The following is a 15,874-nucleotide window of genomic DNA, read 5'->3' as shown; positions in this document are numbered from 1 at the left end:
TCAAAGCTCCACGACACATATAATGTATGGTCTTTTGTTCCTGGCTTCTTTTACTTAACATACTGTTTTCAAGGTTCATCCATTTTGTAGCATGTATCAGTATTTCATTCCTCTTTATGGCCAAATAATATATTCCATTGTATGGATGGACATGCCACAATTTGTCTACCCATTCATCTGTTACTGGACATTTGGGTTGTTTCCACCTTTCAGCTATTGTGAATAGTGCTGTTGTAAACATTCATGTACAAGTTTTTCTTTGAACACCTCTTTTCAGTTCTTTGGGGTACATACTAGGAGCAGAATTGCTGGATCATATGGTAATTCTATGTTTAACTTTTTGAAGAACCACCACACCGTTTTGTACAGCGGCTGAACCATTTTACATTTCCACCAGTAATGTATGAGGATTCCAGTCTCTCCACGTGCTTGCCAACACTTGTTATTTTGGTTTTTTTGATTTTTTTTTTTTTGCCTTCTTAGTGGGTGTGCAGTGGTACCTCATTGTGGTTTTAATTTGCATTTCATTTGCTTGTTGGCCATTCATAGATCATCTTTGGAAAGATGTCTATTCAAGTCCTTTACCTATTTTTTAATCAAGTCATTATGTGCATTATTTTTAATTCAGTCATTTGGTCATTCATTGGAGCACCTCTTATGTTCCCAGCACTGGGGATAAAGCAATGAACACAGTAGTTGCCAACACTGAAAAGTCAAGAGACTTCTAAAACAAATAAGATAAAATTCCTTGTTCCTGACCTCTCTTATGAGATCTAGGCCTGAATTCTCAGGGGCTGGCTCTCTGAGGGCACCTTTAGGTGAGGCTGAGCTTTGTCTCATCACAGCCCCCATCTGGCTTCAGTCCTACCTGGCTCCTGAGGGCTTGATTTTACGATACCCAGTCTAATATTTACTTTAGTTCTTTGAGTTGAGACCAACTTGAACTGCTGGTTTTTCTTCAACTCCTTAAGCTTCCCATCCCACATTAAAATAATAATAATAATAATTTCTTAAAACCAAATTTCCTTAAGAATAGAAAAGGAAGTGAGCAACCACCCTGCCACACCCACCAGGCATTTAGGGTGTGGGCAGGAAGGAGAATCCATTTGTTTGTGCTTGGGCTTTTGAAATGATGGGTGGTTCCTGCATTTATGAGCAAATTGCATTGATTTTACGAGTTTCTAGAATCCTTTTAACTCCTTGGAGGAGCCACCTGTTTCCACCTCAACCCTGCCCTACCCCAGGCCTGGTTTCCTGGGATCGGTTGGTAAAAATTGTGGAAAAAATTAAATTGAGGTTAGATCATCTCCGATGATCAGGTTGGAGATAAATCCCAAACCGGAAAGAAGTGCCTGTGCCCGCTCTTTTCTGACGTGGGTGCGGACGTGGGCAGGCAGAGCCGTAACACTGAGGCGGTGGCGCTGCAGTCTGTGCTTCTGTTTACCAGCCGTGGGCCACCTGACGTCTTTGCACTTCAGCTTCCTTCCCTGCAGAACAGGAGTTCATAATTCTCACCTGCATTTTTTTAGAATTGGATTAATGTATATCAAAGTAACCCAAACTGAGACTGACTTAAAGGAGATGGGAGTTGCTTTTTCTGAGAGACAGTCAGTCTGTGGCTAGTTTCATACCCCCTGCTATCAAGGCTCCAGGCTCCTTCTGGCCTGTTGCTCTGTGGTGCCCCAGATCACCATGTGGTCTAAAATGCTACCATTCCTTTGCTGTCGCAGGCAGCATTCCAGCCAGAGGAAGAAAAAAGAGAAGTTCCTTCCCTTTAAGGATTCTTCCCTGAAGATGCACACACCACCTCTCCTTAAACCCCACTGGGGCCAGGAGCGGTGGCTCACGGCTGTAATCCCAGCACTTTGGGAGGCCGAGGTGGGAGGATCACTTGAGGCCAGGAGTTTGAGATCAGCCTGGGTAACATAGTGAGGCCCTATCTCTATTTTTAAAAAAACCAAACCAAAACAAAAATAAACCCCACTGGCCAGAACCTCACCACTGGCCAGACCAACTGCTGGGGAAACTTGGAAACATGGTCTTTATTCCGCGCGGCGTGGCCAGCTAAATATCTGAGGGGTTGTGTTATTAAAGAAGGGGCGATTGGGGTTCTCTGTCACACCACCTATCAGAGTTGCCACAAAGTTAAAGAAGATAACACACGTGCCAATTGAACTGGGGTTTTTTTTTTTTTTTTTTTTTTTTTGCCTATAAATCAGCCTGTTGATTTCCCAAGTAGATTTTCCAGAAGGCCACTGTTTGGTCTGAAAACCATGGTGAATGAGTAGAAAACTAAGTTCCAAACCAGATAGGACTTCTGATCATCGGGAGACTAGGAAGATGCTTGTTGTGAGGCAGAACCCCCACCTTTCAATGCCTTATTGACAACGACACCAGGAGAGTGGCCAAGATTTGCACTTTGCTGCCCCCAATCCAGGTGCTGTGCTGTGGGAGGTGGCCTGCCAGGCCTCAAGGGGACTGGTGATCCACTGAACGTGGAAAATGTAGGTAGATTCAGGATTCGTCAGTTGTAAGCAACAGAAACCCAACTCAAACTGGCTTAAATTTAAGGAGGGAATTTATTGGCTTTTGAAAGCGAAAAGTACAGAGGGCGGTAGATGTCACAGTACCTGGGTCTAGGGATTCAGACGCCTCAAGATTAAGTCTAGAGGTGGCCACCGGGAGCTACCTCATCAGTTCTTTAGGTCTGTCAGTGCAGGGCTAGCAGGGCGTGGGGGGCTGCCAGGACCTCAGAGTCCCTTGAATCTGGGATTCTGGCCCGGCATACCTGAGGGCACCACCTAGCTTAGGTGGCTCACTTCTCACCCTTTGAAAAGATTGCCCAGATAATTTAGATACATCCCTTTTCACTTGAGAATAATCACTGATCCAGACTTTACAGGTAGGGAAGCTGAGGCCTAGAAAGGAGAAATCCTGTGTCTTCATTTGGATTCCCCTGGGGCCCTTGGATTCCCCTTTGGATTTTGGAGAGGGGCCCTAGGAATCGGGAGGGAGGAGATACAGAGAGTGAGGCAGAAGGGAAGAGAAGCCAATGTGGGTGTGTTACTGAAGTCAGTGCCCTAGGCAACCAGGCTTCATCCACCAGGCCCTCTGAGAAGGAGCAGATACCTCCCAGAAAAGGGCAGACTTGGGACTCCAGTCCGTAAGGCTGAGGGCTGCCTCCAGGAGCATTGGCTTCTCTGCTCTTCCAGGCTGGCTCGGCCTGAAGGACCAGGGTTCCCACATCTGGGAAGTCCCTGAGCAGACAGCAGATGGACTCACGAGGAACTATCCTGGCCCCTGTAACTGGAGTCAAGGATGGGCTGAGGAGATGTGACATGAGACGCCAAAGGGTCTCAGCCAGCAGCACACCTGGGGTGAGACCTCGAGATCCCCAGTTCCCAAGGGCTGGGCATGGCCAGGCGGGGCCCTGGCTCCAGAGCTTCAGCAGCGCCCCTCCACGGGATGCTCCCCATTGCCTGCCTGGGCCTGAAGCCCACGTCAGACCCGCCCCTCCATCAGCCTCTGGTGAGGGGCAGTGGTCTCCCCACTTTTGCTCCCTCCTGCCCTGCGTACTCTGTTCATCCCACAAATTGCCCCCCACAAGGCATGAGCAGTCAATCCACAGAAGGTATACATGGTCTTCCTAGCACGACAGCTGCGGAATGAGCTGTTGAGGGCCTGGTCAGGGGTCCTGAACAGCTTCCGCCTTCTCCCCTCTAGAAATGGTCTGACGCCGCCCCCTCCCCAGGAATCATTGTCTGTTTAACTTAGGGGTTGCCTCACCCATGGGAGATCCAAACCCCAAGGCTGACTTCCTGCCCTTCAATGGGGAGAAGGCTCTTGTCCCCAGGCTACTCCTCCGCTCCTACTCAGGGCCAGCGGCCTGGAGCCTTGGCGCAGAAAGCCAGGGAAAGGAAACAGGTAAATCTTGCACTGCTGAGACGAAGCAAAGGGGCGACTTGGGAGGGGGAGGAACAGCCTCACCCTGGACGCTGGGCCCTCCTGATAAAACCCATAGAATAGCACAATGCAGTGAGTAACACTTAATGGGAACTACTGACTCTAGTCCATAGTAATGTGTCCATATTGGTTCACTAATTGTAACAAACGTACCACCCTAATGCAAGAGGTTCATAATAGGGCCAGGTGTGCCTGGGGTGTGTGGAGTGACTCAGTTACTCCATTAATGGTAACACTTTACTAAAAAAGCCAGGTGTCGTGGTGTTCACCCGTAATCCCAGCTACTCGGGAGGCTGAGGTGGGTGGATTACATGAGTCCAGTTCAAGACTAGCCTGAGCAACATAGGAAGACCCCTTTTCAAAAGGAAAGAAGGAAGGCAGGAAGGAGGGGGGGAGGGAGGGAAGGAAGGAAGGAAGGAAAGAAAAGAAAGAAAAGAAAACTGCATTAAAAAAGTTTATTATTTAAAACAAAAACAAAAAAAGGCCCCTGGGAAGTCCAAGTGTCACATGGCCTGCTTAGGGCTGCGTGTCCTCACTTGCTAGCCCTAGGTCGCAGTTGCTGAGCTCCCCCCCAGACTTAGGTGAGAGTGTAAACAGGCCTCAAATTCTGTTCCCATCAAAGAAGGTGCCCCAGCTTCCGGGCCTTCTAGGCTGTCACTGGGTGTGTGCTAGGCAATCTCTGGCTGGACTCCAGATAGAATTTCCAGGGGCCAGCTGGGCTGAAGACCACCCCCTGGTGGCCCACCCTGGCTGGGAGGGTGTGGAGGTTTGGAAGGACATGCAGGGTTTCCCTTCGGCAGGATGGGGATGGGAAGAGGACCACTTGGCAGGTCTCAGCAGTGAGTGGCCCCTGAGGGTCCACAGATTGCAGGGACATGTGGAATTGGGTGAAACAACAGGGGGAGAAGCAGGTAGAACTCAGGCTGTTAATTGTTGAAGGCAGGAGTTTTGGGGGAGAAAACACAAGATCTGTCCCATGTACCCCTAGGGGAGAATAGATTATCTTCCTTTTGTTCCCTTCCTTGCTCAGTAGTCTTTATCCATAATTAAAAATGATTTGTTTATATCCCTTCCTTCTCCTACCACACTGTGACCACTTAGAAGGCCAGGACCAGTGTCTTATCCCTCTCTGTATCCCTAGCACCTGGCACAGGCTCGCACATAGTAGGTGCTCACTAAAGCTTGCTTGATAAAATGAGTCAAAAGCAGGTTGGGGTGGCTTGGATTTCCAGGAGGGCTGTTGTCAAAGTGTGGTCCACGAGATCCTCACCCATCAGGGCAACCTGGATTGTTAAGACTCCCACGTGATCCTTGGCACATATGAGTGCTCAATGAGTGTTTCGAATGAATGGATGAATGAATGGTCAACACATGCATGGACAGATGGTTCAATGCCTGTGGACCAGAGAGCACTTCACCATTCCCAAGGCACCTGGCACCTGGCAGCCTGTAGAAGAACAGGAGCCTCCATGTGCCCTCTCAAATCCCTTTCCTATTCTGTCTTTGACCTTCAAGCTCAGAGGAGAGAACCTGGCCCACCAAGGAGCCCTGAAACCTGGGCCTTGACTCTGGGTCCAGGCATGGCTTTATTGGGTCCTCGGGAAGGACCCCAGTGACCTCTTTATTCTCTAAGAAACAGGGGGTGAAGGCGTAGGTGTGTGCGTGCTTTGTGACATCTGTCTGTGCAGGTGGGCTCTCCCGGGCTTCCTTGGGGCACCTCATCCTTCCCAGGAAGGTGAGGGAGGGCCTCTTGCCCCCAGCTAGGGGTAAGCTTGCCCTGTCCTATTGCCTTGGGGTTAGGCTTGAGGTTGGGAGGGAAGGGGCGATTCTAGGCTAGCAAGAGGATCTGGAGAAAACCTAGCAGTCTTCAAACTGTCAGCATTCTAGGTCCAGCTGGGTGTGCCATGCCCTCTGTTCCAGGGAAGCCTACCTGGTACAGAGCAGCCCATAGCTCCTCTCCCTGCAGTTCCAGAGAGGCGGATCGCACCTCCCCACTGCCCATTGGTGGCCTCAGCTACATTCAGGGCTGCACCAGAATTCGTCTTGTCAGCAAGACTGTGGGCCAGTGCCTGGATGCCACAGCACAGCGGGTCCCAGACCGAGAGGCCTTGGTGGTCCTCCACGAAAACATGAGGTTGACTTTTGCCCAGCTCAAAGAGGAGGTGGGTCCTGACCTTGAACCCTCAAAGTGGGCAGGTGTGAGTCCCCAGGCTGCCCTGGCTGGGTGGAGCCAGGAACGCAGGCACCTGGCTAAGGAGCAGTGTGCTGGGGCTTCCTGAGAGCCCCAAGGGGGTGGCAGGACAAGGGGACCAGACTGAGGTGGAGGTGGCCTAGGTGCCTCCTGCTTCAGCAGCTCTGGGCATACTTATTAACCGTGTGTACTCCAGGCTCCTCTGCACCCCCACTGAGGCCTGGGAATCTGCCTGTCCCTGTGCTCCCAGTGATTCTGATGTGAACCCCTGAGCTACACACTGAGAGTGGGCATCATGGCCCCTTCCTGCTTGCCCCCATCTCATCCCTTGTGCCCATCTGTTTACACCAGGTGGACAAAGCTGCCTCTGGCCTCCTGAGCATTGGCCTCTGCAAGGGTGACCGGCTGGGCATGTGGGGCCCCAACTCCTACGCATGGGTGCTCATGCAGTTGGCCACCGCCCAGGCGGGCATCATCCTGGTAAGGAGGGGCTTGCTGGGCACAGCTGCGGGGGATGTCATTCCAGGAAGCCCCTCAGCCCCTCAGCCCCTTGGCCCCAGAGCCAAACCAGTGCCTGCCTGGTTTCAGACCAGGTAGTGCTTTCTCCTGACGTCGACCAAGGAGGCCTTCAGGGGATGTAGAGTGCTACTCCTGTGCCTCCTGAGGGTAGACGGGCTGCAGGAGGGACAGCGGCAGATTCACCGAGCCACCATGGATCAGAGCAGGTGTCATACTCTGTCATACATACCCTTACTGTTTCCACCAGGTGTCTGTGAACCCAGCCTACCAGGCTATGGAATTGGAGTATGTCCTCAAGAAGGTAGGACCCATTCCTGGGGGAGGGGCCCAGCTGGGGCCTGACATAAGGGGCTTTCAGTTGTCACAGAGGCTGACGGGGTGGGGGAAAGCATGCACGGTGGGTGACGTGCAGAGTTCCTTAGGCTGTGTGTGTTTGGAAGGAGGTCTCAACTTCACTAAGAGAGTGGTTGGTCAGACACAAGGCTGGCGTGAGTGTTGGGATGGCACATGAGTGTCAGGACAATTTGTGTGTGTGTGTGTGTGTGTGTTTGTGTCCTGGTATGTGATGTATATGTGTATCATGGTGTGGTGCATGTATGCTTGGGGCTGGTACGTGTGTGTATTTGTCTTGGAGTGCAGTGCCTGTGTGTGTGGGAGGTGTGTGTGTGTGTGTGTGTGTGTGTGTAAGAGAGTGGTGCATGCATGTGAGAGAAAACAACTGATTAGCAAGGACTCCCCCGCAGCCCTGGTCTGGGTCTTCCTGCTGACTGCAGGTGGGGGGACTCCCCTTTCACAGGTGGGCTGCAAAGCCCTCGTGTTCCCCAAGCAGTTCAAGACCCAGCAGTACTACGACATCCTCAAGCAGATCTGTCCAGAGCTGGAGAATGCCCAGCCAGGGGCCTTGAAGAGTCAGAGGTGAGTGTGTCCCGGGTTGGGGTTGCAACTTGTAGCTCACCTGACTGCCTCACCCCCTACCCAACCACAGGGACAGGGCTGGCATCTCCCTGCACCCTTCCTTAGCCCCTGCCTCTTATCATACTCCCATCCCCCAGGCTTCCAGATCTGACCACAGTCATCTCAGTGGATGCCCCTTTGCCGGGCACCCTGCTCCTGGATGAAGTGGTGGCGGCGGGCAGCACACAGCAGCATCTGGACCGGCTCCGGTACACCCAGCAGTTCCTGTCCTGCCATGACCCCATCAACATCCTGTTCACTTCGGTAGGGCAGATGTCTCCAGGCACCTAGCCCAGGCTGACACATGACCGCTACCCCTGTGCCCCATCCACAGGAATGAGAGACAGCAGAGGAGGTCAGAACAGGCACTCTCTCCTTAGACTGGCCAACAGCTGTCTTCTCTGCCTTAGAAAACATCAGCAACTGGTGTCCTTGTTACACGCCCCCCACCCCGGCCCTCTCACTCCCAGTACAGTGGCAGATTCACTGAGCCACCATGGGTCAGAGCAGGTAGAGTCTGTCTCTCATTTAGCCAATGGGGAATCCAAGGCCCAGAGAAGGAATTTGCCCAAGCCCACGCAGCTCAAGGTTAGCAGAGTCCTCTGAGCCACATTGTGATGGGCATGAGGACAGACACTTTATCTTTTGCATTTCTGGACCCTGACACCTGGCACCTTGGTGGACCTTTTGCCTATATACGGAATGGACAGGTGGATCCAGGACAACAATCCTGGTCTGCTGACTCCAAGTCCAGTGCTCTTCCAGGCAGTGGCTCAGGGTGGGAAGGAGATGGGGCGAAGGGAGGCCAAGCTGTCACCTGTTTATCTTGTTAGGGGACAACAGGCAGCCCCAAGGGGGCCACCCTCTCCCATTACAACATTGTCAACAACTCCAACATGATCGGGGAGCGCCTGAGACTGCATCTGAAGGTGAGGCGGTGCAAGGCTCAGGGCAAGGCTACAGGGAGGGGGAGGCTGGGGCAGGAGTGGGGGGCTTGCTGGGACCCTATTGCAGCTAGAGGAACTAGCTTCTGGGGCTTCTGGCTCCATGATAGATCCAGCCTCCCGTCTCCATCTCCAGACGGCAGAGGAGTTGCGGGTGATTCTGCCCAGCCCCCTGTACCACTGCCTGGGTTCCGTGGGGGGAACAATGACGTGTATTTTGCACGGTGCCACCCTCATCTTGTCCTCTCCAATCTTCAATGGCAAGAAGGCACTGGAGGCCATCAGCAGAGAGAGGTGGGCATCGGTGGACAGGCTATCCTCGGGCTCGTGACACCCTCCTGTTCCTCACTCCTGTGCTCTGACGCCTAGCCAAGGCATCTCCTCCCCCGGCCAGCAGACTTGGGGATATGGGTAGTGGGGGACCAGTTCCTGCCTCAAGAGCTTCTCCTGCCTGCTCCCCACAGTTTCAGCCTTGGCCCTTGCTGCAGGTTCTTGGCGGGGTGGGTGAGAAGAGGGAGTTCCCTTCTACTTCCAAGCCTAATTTTGAGACTCCCCCCCTACAGAGGCTCCATGCTGTATGGCACCCCCACCATGTACGTGGACATTCTGAACCAGCCAGACTTCTCCAGTTATGACATCTCATCCATGTGTGGAGGTGGGGTGGGGCTACTTCCCCCCAGGGAAGCTGGGTGAGCTAGATATGCACCAGACTTTTATTTAGGGGGCAGAAAGGGCACTATAGAAACATGGGTGGGAGGGAGGCAAATCCCCAGTGTCCCCAGACACCAGCCCAAGGCCAGCTGCCAGGTGTAGGAAAGGCTCAGGGTCCAGGGGAGAGGAAGTTCTTCCCCCAAATGAGCTGTAGGTAGAGGGACTCCACAGGGGTTGGGGAGCTGTGTCAGCCATTTCTCTGATTCAGGTGTGATCGCTGGGTCCCCTGCACCCCCAGAGCTGATCCGAGCCATCATCAACAAGATGAATATGAAGGAGCTGGTGGTGAGTGGTGGCTGGGCAGGACCATGGGCAGAGGGCAGGCCAGGCCTGGGGTGAGGACAGACCCACAGGAACGGGGACCAGCCCAGGCCAGATCTCCAAGGGAGACCCTCTCAGCCAGCCCTCCTTCCAGAAGCAGATGTGAGAAAAGACAGTCTGACCTCATCAGCACCCGGCGAGTCAGGGAGATAGGCGGCAGCGCAGTAAATATTATACATACATAAATTTATATTTATAGAAATTTGGGGAAGAAATGCAGCATGAGGGGATAGGCAGCAAAGCACCGATGTCCTGCTAGAACGTCCTGGCAGCTGGGGGTGGCAAAGTTGGGGTATGGGGTTAAGACCCTTTCTGGAAGCAAGGGCTGGGCAAGGATCTGATGCTTGTTTTCACATGGCAGGGAAAGAGGAGCAGCGGAAGGACGATTCTGGAAGGGTGGCCATCCTGATGACCACTCCGTTCTGGTTCCAATGGACTTGGGGGTCTCAGCAACAGCTTCTCTGAGAGGAGCCGGGGAGGCATGATGGCTGGGGAGGGGCTCTGTGTCCTCCCCAGGACACTGTCGGGTGGAGCTGGTTGGGGAGGGAGTGCCCTACTCCCGCTGCCAGGACGTGTCTAGGTGCAGGCAGCTCTGTGCATCAGCAGAGGCTGTGGGGAGAAAGTGGCGGTGGAGGTGGGAAGGTCAGTAGTCTCTCCGGCAGAAGGCAGAGGCCAGTCACCAGGACTGGCTGGGTCAGGACCTGCAGTGAGGCAAGGATCGATGTCAGGACCCCAACAACCCAGGTGATGGTTGGAGAGATGGTAGAGTATCCTTTCCTCCCTTAGAGGGGGGCCCAGTCTTGCATGCCCATCCAGGGGAAGTGGGCATCCCAGGAGATACCAGCTCACTTGCTGGAATCTCCAGAGACGGAATGGGGTACCTGTCCCCCTGGCCCCCACCTGTTTAATGGCGGCCGGCTTTCTTGGACCTCTTGGTGGGGAACTTGCAGCTGCGGAAGGCGTCTGTATCACGGATGTGCTGGCCCTTGAACTTGGCAGGGGAGGCACAGGTAGCATCTGGGCGGGAGGCCTTGGCTTCCAGCCACCTAAAGAGACAGAGAGTTGCTGGGGTTGGGGAAGAGGTGTGGGAGTGCTGGGGCAACGGACAGTGAGCTATGGGGTCAGAAGTGACTTGGCCCCAGGAGAATCTGGAGCTGTCATCTTCATTTTACAAATGGGGAAACTGAGGCTCCCAGGGTCCCATGCCTATTAGGTAGCAGATCTAGGATATATGCCCAGGATGTCTTAGTGCAGGGCCAGTGTGTCTCCGTTCCACCATGTGAGGGCGGGCTCTGGGGGTGACATACGGGTGTTCTTACCGCCGAAGGCCCCGGAGCTGGCAGGTACACTTCCAGGGATTGTTGGTGAGGGTGAGGGTCTCCAGGTTGTCAAAGGGGAAGTTGGAGGGCAACTGGTTCAAACGGTTGTTCTCCAGATGGATGTGTTTCAGCGTGGTCACACCCAGGAAAGCACCATCTGAGAACTGGGGAGCAAGGTGGCATAAATGAGCACCCCAGCCCTAGTGTCCAGCCTCAATCACCTCGGAGGTGCAGGGTCCTTCCCTAGACCTGAGCAGTGGCATCTTGAGGAGTTTCCCAGTTTTCAAAGCAGTTTGACCAAGTGGTCTCAGACTATCTAATCCACACAACCCCTTTTGAGATAGGTGGTGTTACTGCCAATATGCAGATGGGAAAGTGGAAAAAGTTCAGTCCTTTGTCCAGGGTCACCCTAGCGCATAAACAGTAGCCACAGGACCACACCCAGGTCCTCGGCCACTGGCATCGCTGGCACCACACTCCCTGCACAAACACAGTTTGGCCCCAGCAGCCAGTTGGTAAACAGTGAACCCAGTCGGTGTTTGGTGGAGTGGGCATTAGGCCCGGGCTCCCCACAGCCCCAGGGGCCTGGGACTTCCCCCAGCTCTGTCCTCACTGCTCCCTTACTGCCTGCCAGACGCTATTTGTGGAGCCATCTTGGTGGAGACTTTGGCCAGGTTGGACGGCTCCAGAGGAAATGTTCTATTGGTGCCCACATCTTGGCCGAGGCACCACATTTCCTGTCTGGCCTCCCCTGCCCCAAATCAGCCCTTGATTTGCTGCTCTGCTGCCCACTGGAAGATCACTCTGGCACTGTTGGGCCACGGGGGACTTCGATTTCAGCTGGGGGGGGCGGGGCTGAAGAAGAGCTGGCTCCATCCACTCAGATAAAGGTTGGCTGCTGCCCAGGTAGGATTCTGCCCACATCTCCATGCCTGCGCCCTGTCCTGTGGCCCAGGTTGGGGCATGAAGTTTTCTAGTAACCAGACTGTCCTGTACCCAAACCTCCTGGCTAAAGTCCCTGTAACGCTGGTCCCCACCCAAACCTCTTGGCTGAAGCCCCAAGAGGATAATACGCCAGAGTGATTTTCCAGTCCCAAGGAAGGGTTTCCACTCTGATCCAAAGTAGCCCTACTTGGCCAGACATCAGCATCCCAGGGGAGGAAAGACTGAGTGAGGATGCACACAGGAAAGGGTTCTGGTGACTAGGACAGGCAAAGGGCAGTCAGCAGTCTGGGGCACAGTGAGGCACAGCCAGTCCTCCCTCTGGGGAGACAACTGGAGTCTTGTTGCTCCTGCCTTTGCCCCCCATGGAGCCCACGGGCACCATGCCTGCAGCCTGGGGAGCCCGTGGTCCCCATGCCTTGACCTCCCTGCTCAGTGAAAATGGACCTGAGGATGCAGTGACTTGTGTGTGTGTGTGTGTGGACCAGGCGGGGCCATCCACCCATGGGGCATGGAGGAGGTCTTCCTCAGATATTTGCTCCCCCCCTCACTCCCCAGCCCCCCACTCTAAGGTAGAGTGGCATACACGCACAGCCCCCACCAGGAACAGGGTCTCTTTGTGGGCCTGATTTGCTCAGCGCCTCTGGAAGGCTCCTCAATAAACAAACCTTCCTTTATGGGGTGGTAGGATTACTGGAGACGGAAAAACAGCAGAGGAGGGGCGGAAGGCCCAACAGGAAGAGGTGGCTGCTGCTCACAGTGAGGGGTTTGGGAGCACTGGAGATGCCTCCTAGGGGGCTATTGGTGGGGCCAGGGCAGCCCCACTCCTTTTATAAGTAGGCATCCTAAAAGGGCAGTGGCTGAGACTAGCAGGGATTAGGGTGAGGATGTGACAAGGTAAGGGACAGAGGTGGCAGAGCTCCTCACCTTGCAGATAGCCAGAGGGACAGGGAATCTGGGGGTAGGGGATGGTGCCAGCTGTGGCCCTGGCTCCTGGGGCCTCCAGGGAGGGAAGAAGGACCCAGGGCAGAGCTACCACCTAGGAGCTCACCTTCTCCAGGTTGGTGTTGTCCAGCCAGAGGGTCTCCAGGTATCTGCCAAAGGACTGGAAGGCATTGTCAGGGATGCTTTTCAGGGGGTTGTGGGACAGCTTCAGCTCCTCCACCACCCGCAGCTTGTTCAGAGCAGCAGAGGGGTAGCTGGACAGCTGGTTCCTATCCACGTGGAACTTGGCGAGGTTCTCCACGTCGTCCAGGGCCCCGGGCTGCAGGGAACTGAGTGCGTTTTCCGACAGGTAGAGCCAGCGCAGGTCCTTGGCGCCCTGGAAGGCGCCTGAGCGCAGCTCACGGATCTTGTTGTTGTTGAGCTGCAAGATGAAGAGGTTGACCAGCGGGGAGAGCAGCCCCCGGGGCAGCTCAGTCACCTTGTTATGGTCCAGGTAGAGGTAGGTGAGTTCGGTAAGGTCGTCGAAAGCACCGGGATGCAGCACGCGGATGTCGTTGTGGGACAGGTACAGGTAGATGAGCTGCTTGAGGCCGCGGAAGGCGCCGGCGGCCACCTCGCGGATCTGGCAGTGCTGCAGGTGCAGCGACACGAGGTTTGGCATGGCCCGAAATGAGTTGGCAGCCAGCACCGGGAAGTTGTTGCGCTGTAGGTTGAGCAGCTTGGTCTTCTCTGATACCTTGGGGATCTTCTGCAGCCCCACCTTGTCGCAGATGACGTGCTGCAGGTCGCCGTGGCAGTGGCAGTTCTGGGGGCAGGCGGCCAGCGCCGGCAGCAGGCCGGCCAGGAGGCCGAGGCTGAGCAAGAGCATTGGGCGGGCCATGGCTGGGACGCCCGGGGCCGGGGCTGGGGGCAGCGACGGCGGCGGGGCGCGGGCAGCGGCAAGTCCTGGGAGCTCGGGTCTCCTGCCCTATTTATACGGTGGCCCTGACCACAGTCCGCGGCCTGAGCCAGCTCCTACGTGGAGCATCAAGGCCACCAGGCTTAACTCCCTCGCGTCCAGAGATGCGCTCCCGCCCTCGACGGGGCAGGGGGTGGGAGCCTTTCCCCCAACTGGCGACCGCGCATGAGGGCTTGGGACCATGGCCCCCGCCCCCGCCCTTTGCTCCTGGCTCTCGGATGCGGCTTCTCTGCCCACCGCAGTTCCCCAGGCTTTCCTTGGGGGGCGGCGGTGGGAATGGGTGTGTCTGGAGTCCCGCGTATAAGCGGGAGAGAAGGAGGCGTTCCCTGGACTTATTTGTTTGCTCAAGTTTGAGCCTCCACGCATCTCGCCCCCCCTCGGCCAGGTGCCCTGGCCACGCGGCGGGAGGAAGCGGGACTGGACGGCCGGACGCGCGTCTCGCCGCGGTCCGCCAGCTGGCGGCGCTTTAATGGGGCTCTTGTGCGGCGCCGGCCGAGCGTGCGAGCCGCTGTGGCGTCGGGCTCCCCCTTCTGGCTAGACACTCCCAAGCCAAGCCTCCGTCCCCACCCTTGGGCTCAACCCCTCGCCGCTCTCCCCAGCCCTGGGCTTGCGTTTCTGTCCCCTGCACCCCATCCCCTTTTTCCACAGCTGAAGGCTAAGCAGCAAAGTGGGAGGTGGGTGGGGAGTTGTCCACAGGAATGGCAGACGCACCTGGAGGCCACAGGCCACTGAACAAGCACAGTCGCACCATGACCCCCTCCCTAATCTCCCCAAAATATCCCCATCCCCTCATCCCCAACCCCAGTGGTCAGGACCCGCCCCTGAGGGGTCTCAGGCTGGTGGCCGAGTGGCGCCAAGGTGTACTTGGCAGAGGCCACACTTGGGCAGTCACCCCAGGACTGTGAGGACAGGTGAGGGGGGCCAGGTCGAGGGACAAGCCTTGGACAGCTCAGGCTGCCAGACTCTAGGTTCTGTGGGCAGCCCCGCCCCAGCAGCCAGATTTCTGTGTGCCCATTCGCCAGCCACGATGTCCGGATTCCTGTGGAAAGGGGATGATGAGCAAGCAGGGTCACAGCTCAGGCCCCAGGGTGAGCTCCAGGCTGCCTGGCACAGGGTATTGTCCGTGGGGGGTGTGGGGGAGAAACCAGACCCCAGGTTGAACCAAACCCCGGCTGTGCCAGAGCCATACCGGCTCTGCTGCGTCAGGGGAAGTCCCGAGGGGGCAGGGGAATGGAGAAAGGCCCAGTGTCTTTGCTGGCTGGGGGTGACCTGGAACACACGGCAGCTAGCCTCTCTCTGCTCACCCAGTACCGAGGTGTGGGGGCCTGGTCTCCAGGGCTTGCCCTTCTCCCAAACCCCTCTCACCTCTTGCCTCTAGAATAGGGGTCATACTTGGCCTAGAACATTCCCTGCTGGTATTTAGGCTCCTCCAAGGCTGGTTCTGGTTTCTCTGTTGTGTAGGATGTTCCAACCACTGGAAGTGCAAGGGGGCGGGGGGTGTGCCACTGGCTTTTTAAACCCTTGCTTTGGCTGTATTTTTATTTTGATGGAAATAAATTCGCAGGAAATTCTCCAGAGCCTGAGGGGCACCTACCCCAAGGCCAGGCACTTGTCCCGGGTTTGGGGGGAGGGTAGGTCTGTGCCACTCCCAGCTGAGCCAAGGCAGGCTGGCTTTCTCGTCAAGTTCATGGGGACTTTGGCTCGGAAGTGGGGCAGGGGGGATGTTGTGGCCTGAAATCAGGAAGGTGGGGCTAAGGCAGCCTGGGGATATGGAACAGAAGTCTGGGGTGTTGGTAATGCCGAGAGCCACAGGCGCAGACATGAGGCTGCTCCAGGGAAGCAGCATTGAGAGAACCCGAGCTAGCAGAGAATGGCTCTCCTGCTCTCAATTTTATTTCAGATCTGGGGCCCCTGCAGAGATCTAGTGTGCTCACCATCCCAGCGCCTCTGCCTTGTGACCCTGAGCCCTGCCAGTGATGACCCCGCCCCGCCATCCGGCTGCCCTCCACTTTCCCCTATCTCTTATGAGTTCCTTCCCATTCCCCCAGGGTAGCTCACCCCATCGCTCTGCAGTCTCTGAGCTCCCACCTAACACCCTTTCTGGACC

General features: G+C 55.6%; 2 protein-coding genes across 4 annotated transcripts in view; one reads left to right on the top strand and one right to left on the bottom strand.

The window, feature by feature from the left end:
• Window positions 1-15,874, top strand: part of ACSF2 (acyl-CoA synthetase family member 2) — a 35,295-nt gene that overhangs the window by 16,082 nt on the left and 3,339 nt on the right. Inside the window, exons 2-10 of one of the 3 annotated variants that reach the window (XM_069482397.1) lie at window positions 5,930-6,125; window positions 6,506-6,619; window positions 6,945-6,974; window positions 7,470-7,588; window positions 7,726-7,891; window positions 8,461-8,556; window positions 8,708-8,865; window positions 9,135-9,226; window positions 9,491-9,567. In XM_069482397.1, the coding sequence (XP_069338498.1) occupies window positions 5,930-6,125; window positions 6,506-6,619; window positions 6,945-6,974; window positions 7,470-7,588; window positions 7,726-7,891; window positions 8,461-8,556; window positions 8,708-8,865; window positions 9,135-9,226; window positions 9,491-9,567 (1,048 nt within the window). Of the gene's footprint in view, window positions 1-5,929; window positions 6,126-6,505; window positions 6,635-6,920; window positions 6,975-7,469; window positions 7,589-7,725; window positions 7,892-8,460; window positions 8,557-8,707; window positions 8,866-9,134; window positions 9,227-9,490; window positions 9,568-15,874 lie in introns of all 3 variants that reach the window. The other 2 variants (XM_069482396.1, XM_069482398.1) reach the window with 2 other exon arrangements.
• On the bottom strand, window positions 9,574-15,873 carry CHAD (chondroadherin). The gene is made up of 4 exons (XM_069482399.1): window positions 12,916-15,873; window positions 10,923-11,086; window positions 10,504-10,649; window positions 9,574-10,304 (listed from the first exon to the last, which is right to left on the bottom strand). Exons 1-3 carry the CDS (start codon window positions 13,687-13,689, stop codon window positions 10,508-10,510), a joined length of 1,080 nt encoding a protein of 359 aa, XP_069338500.1. The 5' UTR covers window positions 13,690-15,873; the 3' UTR covers window positions 9,574-10,304; window positions 10,504-10,507.

Source organism: Eulemur rufifrons, chromosome 9 (assembly GCF_041146395.1).
Source record: "Eulemur rufifrons isolate Redbay chromosome 9, OSU_ERuf_1, whole genome shotgun sequence".
NCBI lineage: Eukaryota > Metazoa > Chordata > Mammalia > Primates > Lemuridae > Eulemur > Eulemur rufifrons.
Note: the sequence above shows the minus strand (reverse complement) of the source record. Positions and strands in the feature narration are given on the sequence as shown.

Excerpts from the sequence above, each read along its gene's own strand:
- CHAD (XM_069482399.1), bottom strand. The coding sequence starts at position 13,689 with ATGGCCCGCCCAATGCTCTTGCTCAGCCTCGGCCTCCTGGCCGGCCTG. Across the intron at positions 11,087-12,915 it reads ACAACACCAACCTGGAGAAG|TTCTCAGATGGTGCTTTCCT; the intron begins GTGAGCTCCTAG and ends CTTGCTCCCCAG. Across the intron at positions 10,650-10,922 it reads CAGCTCCGGGGCCTTCGGCG|GTGGCTGGAAGCCAAGGCCT; the intron begins GTAAGAACACCC and ends CTGTCTCTTTAG.